The sequence below is a fragment of the Mirounga angustirostris genome, unplaced genomic scaffold, assembly GCF_029215605.1.
Source record: "Mirounga angustirostris isolate CCGP_5_RB_7025 unplaced genomic scaffold, mMirAng1.0.hap1 SCAF_3, whole genome shotgun sequence".
Lineage (NCBI taxonomy): Eukaryota > Metazoa > Chordata > Mammalia > Carnivora > Phocidae > Mirounga > Mirounga angustirostris.
Window position 1 is genome coordinate 29,483,904 of NW_026991711.1, and position 9,001 is coordinate 29,492,904.

At 45.8% G+C, this 9,001-nt stretch overlaps 1 protein-coding gene across 2 annotated transcripts in view; it reads right to left on the minus strand.

The window, feature by feature from the left end:
• SLAIN1 (SLAIN motif family member 1) overlaps positions 1-8,641 on the minus strand; it is a 54,424-nt gene extending 45,783 nt beyond the window's left edge. Inside the window, exon 1 of one of the 2 annotated variants that reach the window (XM_064585963.1) lies at positions 7,764-8,641. In XM_064585963.1, the coding sequence (XP_064442033.1) occupies positions 7,764-8,365 (602 nt within the window). In that variant the 5' untranslated portion in view covers positions 8,366-8,641. The remainder of the gene's footprint in view (positions 1-7,763) is intronic. The other variant, XM_064585964.1, reaches the window with a different exon arrangement.
• Positions 8,642-9,001: the final 360 nt, after the last annotated feature.

Genomic DNA, 9,001 nt, shown 5'->3' on the forward strand with positions numbered 1-9,001 from the left:
TTGAAGGCAAGCCATTGAGTTCTAAAGTGAGAACACCCAAAAATGTCCAGTACAACAAATAGAGAGGCCCATACCAAGGTACAACATGGCATTTTAGAAAACTAGGGATAAAGGACGCTAAAAAAGAAGTCAAGAGGGCGCCTGGGTGGCTCAGTTGTTAAGCATCTGCCTTCGGCTCAAGTCATGATCTCAGGGTCCTGGGATCGAGCCCCACATTGGGCTCCCTGCTCAGCGGGAAGCCTGCTTCTCCCTCTCCCACTCCCCCTGCTTGTGTTCCCTCTCTCACTGTGCCTCTGTCAAATAAATAAAATCTTTAAAAAAAAAAAAAAAAAAGAAGAAAGATTAGGTATCCAAATTACAGCACACTTCAATATCTAAAACATAATAAAAATTAGAACAAAATGAAACAATGCCTTCAAACATAAGAGAAAGTGACTTAGGCTTTTTATACCCAGCCCCACTAGGAATCTTTCATGAGGACAGAATACAGACATTTTAAAATAAACAGGATTTCACACTGTACTTCTCATATATACGCCCTTTCTCAGAAAACTATTGGAGGCTGTGCCCCACCTTACTGGAATAATCGAAATATGAAGACAAAGAATCTTAGAAATGGGAGGTCCCACATAAGCAAGAAACCTAAGAAATTCCCATTAATACAGCACTGTGCATGCAGCCTAAGAAGCAAACAGTAAAGACTGGAGCAATGGGCTTAAGAGTTCCAGAAGGGATGGCATTACAAAATAAATTTTTAAAAACAGATTTATGAGACTGTCAAATATGTATGACCTTATCAAGGAATTTATTGCTCCAGCAGAGTATGTGGAAAAGTAATTAGTAATAGGGATTAAAGAAATTGAAGGGGGAAAAGAGAGGCCATTACTAACTCTTGGAGGAACAAATGGATTAGAGGACAATAAATGTAACGTACAATTAACAGGGTTCAGTTAAAACTATTACAATACAGACATTATATAGGATTTAACACAAAAATTATGAAAACCATTATGAGAAGGGAAAGAAGATATTGGTGGTTTGGGGGTGAGGAGAAGAGGGCTTAGTCTTCATCTTCCAAAACAAGTCTGCAGATGCCTAAGATCATATAGTACAAATGACTGTTCAGAAATAAAGAGCAGGGCGCCTGGGTGGCTCAGTCGGTTGGGCGACTGCCTTCGGCTCAGGTCATGATCCTGGAGTCCCTGGATCGAGTCCCGCATCGGGCTCCCTGCTCAGCGGGGAGTCTGCTTCTCCCTCTGACCCTCCCCACTCTCATGTGCTCTCTCTCTCATTCTCTCTCTCAAATAAATAAATAAATAAAATCTTAAAAAAAAAAAAAAAAGAAAAAAAAAAAAAAAAAAAAGAAATAAAGAGCAAAAGAAACAACTATATTATCAAATGATGCCTAAGTGGAGGACTCAAAGGTAGGAATGACAGAGGACTGCTCCTTTCTGTAAAAAGCCTTGCTATTTACATCCTATTTATTACATCACTTTCATAAAACTTCAGAAGCACTGTGCAAAGCATGGTATTAAGACAAGGGATCATTTTCAGAGTCAGTCTCCGAATGTACCCAGGATAGCTTTGAGCCTCCTATTTCTATGGGGAGGCCTAGAGCTGGACCTAACGAAAGAAGAAAAAGGCAGATGGCAATCATGTAGCTACAAACTCCTTGAGTATGACAACCCCAAAATTAGATAAGGTAAAACTTGGATTTCTCTTAAATGGTTCCAATCTTCCAAAAAGTCATAAAAAATCACCTTGTTTGTTGTCATTACAATATCCTATTTTGCCATCATTAATACAACATACCTCCTACTGACTTACAAACTGCTCTTTCAACTTCTATAGCTCCACCAATGAAACTGTATTAGAATCTGACAAGATACAAGAAAAACCTTCATCGAAAACTTGAGAATTCCTCAAATATTAGAAAAGCTATCTTTTAAAACGTCACACTCTAATTTTCCTTAACGTTGCCTCAAGAACTTCCAAAGGCACAGGACTAGAAACGATTAGCTTCCTCATAGAATCTCTTCTTTTCCATACATTTCACATTCTGGATGCCCTCACTTAAAACACGTGTTTAACACTGGGAGGACAGGAATAACACAAAGCCCACCACAATAATAACCTGAGTGCTTCAAAGGAAGTATTACAACTACCTAGGGGAAAAAAAAGAAAAGTCCGTTATTCTCAAGTAAATGTTTGGTTCTAAAGTCATCCTTCTGATAGGACAAAAACAAATGGTAACGACAAAATACATACATATATGTTTTACATACCTATCACTGAGAAGGAATATCTGGCAATGAAGAGCCTTCAATCATCACAAGATCTACTTTAAGGCAAGCTAGAACACCAGCACTGATGAGCACAATCAATCAATCTTCAGTTGGGCTAAAGTGCGTGATTCACTAGCACCCGCCGGGATCACACCGGTCAGCCACGCAAAGCAAACCCACCCCGACTAAGCTATTAAAAGGACACACGAAGTGCAGACTGGAGTTATGGAACGGTCCTACAGCACTCTCTCTCCCCATCCCGCAACAGTTAGGGCTCGATTCTATTTCGGTGTCTCACTGCAAGGTTTCGAAGACCTCAGCACATACTCCACTCAACTCCATTTGCCTCTAGAAAACACTGCGGTTTTCAATTAGCACTGTCACAAAGTGAAGCACCCTCTGGTCTTTTCACTGAAAATCAATTACGGAAAAAGAACAGTTCAGGTGGTCTAATTTAACTGTGCCATATGCATAGTACAAGGTGTTCAGCAGCTTTGATGGAATTGGCAAGGATTTTAGCCAGCTGTCCGGGGTCTTGGAGTTACACTCGAAAGATGAATATCTCATTCATTAAATTTTCCTTAATTTGTACATAGCACCCTTTTCCCCTTATATAATTATGAACTCTTCTCCTGTCCTCTCCCATTGGGCAAGTTCAAAATCTCTGCCACATCCCTTTTCCGTAAGTTTCAATATTCTTCTAATTGCCACTCCACTAAAATAAAGGCCCTAAAGGACTGTATTTTATGCTAGCTAGCATATTATCATCTTGACTTTTTCTGAATATAGACTTGTCTTCCTGACTGAGGTGTGCAAGACCTGACTTTCCCCAGTGCTACCCTATCTTCAGAGAGCTGGGCTCTTCCACCTGCTTTCCTCAAGACCATTTTGCTTCCAAATGGTATAAAATGGAGTTTTTCTAACTGTGACCATAATGCACAAATACATTTATTATTTAACCCAGGGCACACACATGCAAAACTGAAATAAGTTTAATGAAGACAAATTTGTATTGCAAGATATAATGCATTCTGATTTTATATTCTGCTCTTCATTTTTTAAAAAAGAAATGCAAGTCAATCCACTAAACTGACTTTATGACACACTAATGGTCATAACCAAGCTCAGGAAAAATATCAGTGGTGTAAACACTTCCGAATCTGGATAAACAATTTGAACTGTGGTTTTAACCAACCTTTCAATAAATAACTAGAGGAGTTTTGTTTTGTTTTTTTTTTAAGATTTATTTGAGAGAGAGAGAGAATGAGAGAAAGAGCACAAGAGGGGGGAGGGTCAGAGGGAGAAGCAGACTCCCCGCCGAGCAGGGAGCCCGATGCGGGACTCGATCCAGGGACTCCAGGATCATGACCTGAGCCGAAGGCAGTCGCCTAACCAACTGAGCCACCCAGGCGCCCTAGAGGGGGTTTTGTAAGTCATTTCACCTCGGAGCTTCAGTCCCTCAATCATGAAATAGGAGAGCTGAAACAGGTCATGGAAAGGTCTAGTATGTAGTTACCAACTTCCCGCTCCTCTTGCCACTTCACACCAATCTGCTTTCTTTTCCTGATACCCTGGTCCTTCTCAGCCTAGTGACACTGGGACAGTGATCTGGAAAACGTCCTTCCATACACACTGGCAAATCATCCAGTCACATGCCCCCAGGTACGCATCAAAATTGCGATCCTTGGAGCTTATCTGCTCCTGATATTCAGAGATTGCCCCCTTTACTTTCTAGCCTATGGTCCTCTGGAGAGCCTAAGGCTGTCAAACTAGTAGCGGTTACTGAAAAATCCATATGGCAGGATGTGAAGTTTATTATGGGATTATAACAAATTGGACTTGAGAATTAAGGCTCCAGGGGGCGCCTGGGTGGCTCAGTCGGTTATGATTTCAGCTCAGGTTACGACCTCAGGGTTGTGGGATCAAGCCCTGCATGGGGCTCCATGCTCAGTGGGGACTCTGCTTGAGATGCTCCCTCTGCCCCTCTCCTCTCCCTGTTCATGCACACTCACTCTTTTTAAAATAAATAAATCTTTGAAAAAAAATTAAGGTCCTGGAACCACAATCTAATTTCCTGAGACATTTACTTCCCAGCAGCCCTGTGCTAAGGTTAAAGAAAAATCAAACAACTTAAATTCAACTGAAATATTTGAAGAAATGAGACAACTGTTTTGTTCCAAAGATTTTCATCAAAATGAAAAGCAGAACACACTATCCTCATAAAGTTTTGGTTTTTTGTCAACAGAAGATACTTACAGGTTAAATAATTGTTTGGAAAAAAAGACCCAAGAGAACTGATTGACCGTTCATTAACTAATGAACTGTCATCAAGCAAATATTGATTCTACAATTCACTGTTTTCCTTCTACACATAATTCTTGAGCCAAGGGTTGCCAGGTTGTTAATAAAAGGTGAAGACTTACAGTCCAAGGTTTTATTAGGAAAAAAAAAATGGGACTTACGTGAAAGAACTTCTAAAATGTTCAAAGATTAATCTACGTTTGTGAACTTTCTTTCCTGAAGACAAGACATCTTAGCAGGAAGTACTATTCTAAATAATATCAATTTTGTTTAACGCATTAGGATGAAATCATGATTAAAATGCATGAAAAATTATAGGGGAGACAGCTGACAGTAAGCTAGTCCTTAACAAACACGGTTACTTTAACAACGATGCAACTTTACAGGGAGACAAAGATGTCCAAGATATGTTCAGTGAAAGGTAAGTAAAAAAACTGATGTGTATATATTTGCATAGTGATTTGAATAATTATGTTTTTTATCTTGGAGGATCTACAGAATGTTAACAGTTAAACTCTGAATCATGGTAGTGGACTGAGGACAAGAGGGAAGACTCCTGTGACTTCATACTCACATCTGTGGGGTTTTTTTTTTCTTCCACAGTGAAAATGTAAAACTATTTTTAAGTATTTTTAAAATAATCAGGTCAACACTACAGTTGTTTCTTAACAGGGGAAATTAAAATAAGTTGCCTCCCTGCAAACGTACTAGGCAATCCAAATGAAAAACACCCTATTTGTGAGACTACAGGACAGGGACATAGTCTGCAGCGATGAAGGAACGTCAGAGAGCTTTGCAAGCAGTAACAATTGGGTTAAACTTTGAGAATTAGACCTGTTATTTGTTCATCAATAAGCCAAAATATTGCAATACAAAAATATTTTAATGTGTAAGATGCCAGGACAGGAAGTTTTCTGTAAATCAGAATGACCTTAAAGTTTTTTTTAATTACATCCCACCTAAGAGTAATGATCCCTCCATTTTTCCACATGGGATTCTAATCCTAAATTTGTTTTGAGAAAGGCCACAAAACAGTGTGCCCCTTGTCTGTGGGAACATCTGCAGCGTGTCAAGGCACTGATTTATGTACTCCCCTAAATACTTGATGAGTGAAATTAGTAGAACCTGCTGTACTTCACATTCACTTCAAACCATCTGAAGTGCTAAGAGTAATCCCACTAAGCAGGTCATTTTTTCCCAAAGTTATTCCAATACTATTTGGACAAAAAAATAAACTACAAAAAGCCTACATATCAAAATTCTAGCAGTAGTTGGATGATAACTAAGTAGGCAGAAGTCCATTCAATGGAAGAAAATATTACAATTATATTAACTATGTATATACTACCCCAATTGAATACACTTACAAAATAGTAAGTATATAATATTTTTAAAAATGCTAACATTTTTAATGCACAGGATTGATGCCCATCAAAAATACAAACGTTACCATTTAAGTACGTATCTCCAGAAAAGGCCAAGTGGGGCACTAAATCAAGGTAACGTAATTTGAAAGTAGCATAAGGGCTTATAGTCTTTATAACCTAAGAATGACCACCATGAGAGCATTTTCTAGTACCATGTTCGGGTTGAAACTCAGTTTATAACATAGCCTGGGCTTCACAAAAACAAAGGTGTCATTTCTGAAGAAAGGCTTAAAGCTCCCCAAAGTGGTGAGTTGTTTTGATCTTTACAACCTGAGCTACCAGCACAGCTGCCCACAGGTAGAGTACTGAGGAGGAGGAGGAGGAGGATGCTTTATTGTAGCTCCATACATTTTGATGCTCTGAATCAACCCAATTAGTTAATGCACCTTACAGTCGGAGTTCTCACTAAGAGTATAAGGGAACACCACAGGTCTCAACAGAAAACCAGTAAGGTTCTCCGTCTCCCATTCCCCCTGTGCGATCGTGCAACAGGACCACAGATAAAGTGAGGAAAACCCAGCTTGCAAAAACAGGAAGGGTCCTAAGTAGAAGGACCCAAGATAAAAGGACAACTGTTCTTCATGGGGCCGCAGGTATGGAAAGGTGAATGCTGTTCATTTTCCCTGCAGGAATTTAAGTCTGACCTTCTCTGAGGCTTCTACTCAGCTTACCATGTCCCACTACCTCTCCTGATGGAGGAAAGCAAACGAACCAACCAAAAGAAGTCAGTTATGAAAGGACTTACTCCATGAGAAAACAGCATGAAAAATAAGGGAATTAGACACCCCCCACCAAAGTTGCTCATTGATGGAAAGTAGAAAGAGCTAACCAGATTTCAAAGGAAAAGATGCCTCCAGCTACAAGTTTTCTGATAACCAACTTAGGTTTCTATAATAAGAGTAATGATCCCTCCATTTTTCCACATGGGATTCTATAATAATAGAAACCTAAGTTGGTTATCAGAAAACTTGTTTTATTTTTTATTATTATTTTTATCAGAATTAGAATAAAGAAGCTTTATTATTATTAAAGCTTCTTGAATCTCACTTTTCTTCAACCAACGGTTCGATTTTAAAAATTAAAGATCCTTGGTTTCTAAGTAACAGTGCTTTCAAGTTGCCCACTCCGTTCCCTGCAAAAGCCCTCCTTTTTGACACCATTACTGACAAGTAAAGCCAGTGAGGGCAGCAGATTTCAAAAAGCAAGTCTTTGAAATGAGACGCTATCAACGAAAATGAGGACATGCGACTACACAACTCCAACTGCAGGCACGAATCTCTGAGGAGAGATCCATCACTAGGAGGCTTGGGATGCCACGGCAGGAGACAACACGCAAATCCTGTCCAGCGTTCGTTTGGGAGGAAAGACCAGGAACAGTCACAGACTGAGGCCAACCCCTACCCAACCCCCGCTACTCCCAAGAATGACGAGGGGGAAAGCAGGGCTGAGTAACAAAAAGACCGCACGGATTTTTCAGTTAATGCTAACAGGGAGCCTGGGACCGAATCATCAGCCGAGAGCAGAAGATGGGGAGATGGAGGGGACCAATTCATCCCCAGCTGGGTCAGCCTGAGCTATGAGAAACAGGTTTCCGCCCTCGCGAAAAGCCTCCGCTCCTCGCCGAGCTGGGCACCTGCCAGGCCACCACGTCCGGGGGCAATGGCGAGGTCCCCCTCTCCCTCCCTGCCCCCCCCCCGCCGTCCCCGGGCCTCCGAGGCCGGGGTCCCGGGGGAGGGAGCGGCGGCAATACCAGGTGTAGTCGTCCTCGTCCCGCCAGGCGGCTACGCTCTCCAGGTCCAGCGGCTCCACCTCGTCCAGCAGCGTGGGGGGCGGCGAGGGCGGCGCGGTGGCTCCCCCCGGCGGCGTCCCCGCGCCCCCCGGCTCCAGCCCGCCGCCGCCCGCGCCGAAGAAGCCCGCCGCCGGCTTGAAGTAAACGAAGGGCGCCTCGGGGGGCTGCGCCAGGCTGCAGAGCAGGGAGGGCGCCGGGCTGGGCAGGCAGTAGGTCCCCGAGAACGCGGGGCTGGAGCCGCCGCTGCCGCCGCCCCCGGCGCCCAACGCCAGCCCGAGCCCCAGGCCCCCCGCGGCGGCGGCGGCCGGGGGGCTCCGCGGACCCAACGGGCTGCAGGCCCCGGCGGGGGGCGGCGCGGCGGGCGGCGGCGGCGGCGGCAGCAGCAGCAGGTGCGGGGCGGCGGCCGCGCTAGCCGCCCGGCTCCGCAGCTGCTCGTTCTGCTTCTCCAGCTTGCGCACTAGCTCCTGCAGCTTCTTCACCTCCAGCTCCGCGTTCACCACCGGCCCGGAGCCCGCTCCGGAGCCGCCCCCTGCCGAGGCGCATTTCACCTGCTCCGCCATCATCGTGGGCCCCGAAGGCGCCGCGGCCGCCGGGGGCGGCAGCGGGGGTGGGGGGGCAGAGGGTGCGCGCCGCCGCGCCTGCTCCTCGGGCCGCGGGGAGGCTACGGCTCCTTCCCTGCCGCCCGGGCCCGGGGCGCCGACCACGCTGGGGCAGAGGCCGAGCCGGCTGTTCGCATCAGCACCGGGCCCCAGCCCCCGGCCGAGGCAGCCGCCGCCAAACAGCTCTGCACATGCTCAGAGCGTCCCTCCAGTCCCCTGGGCGCCGCGGCGGCTCCGGGTTTTAGCCGCGGCCCCGGGGCGGGGCGGGGCGCGAACGCCGGGTGGGCGGGGCCGGTGGAGGACCTGCGGGGGTGGAAAGAGGCGCTCGCGAGGGCGGGGCAGGCAGCGGGGGCGGGGGCCCCCCGCCCCCCCGCCCCCGCCCCCGCCACCTAGGCCTAGGTGCCTGATTGGACCTGGGCTGAGCTTTCCCGCCACAGGCCCTTCCGCAGCTGCGGAAAGAGCCAACTGCGCGGACCTCTGAGCCGGGGTTCCCCAAAAGCCGCCGCAGGTGTCTGCGCTAGAGGAGTGCACCCGGCGCCCGCTGGTTTGCTACGGTCCGAGAGCACTTGTGCTCAATGACCTTAGCCACTAAGCACTGGC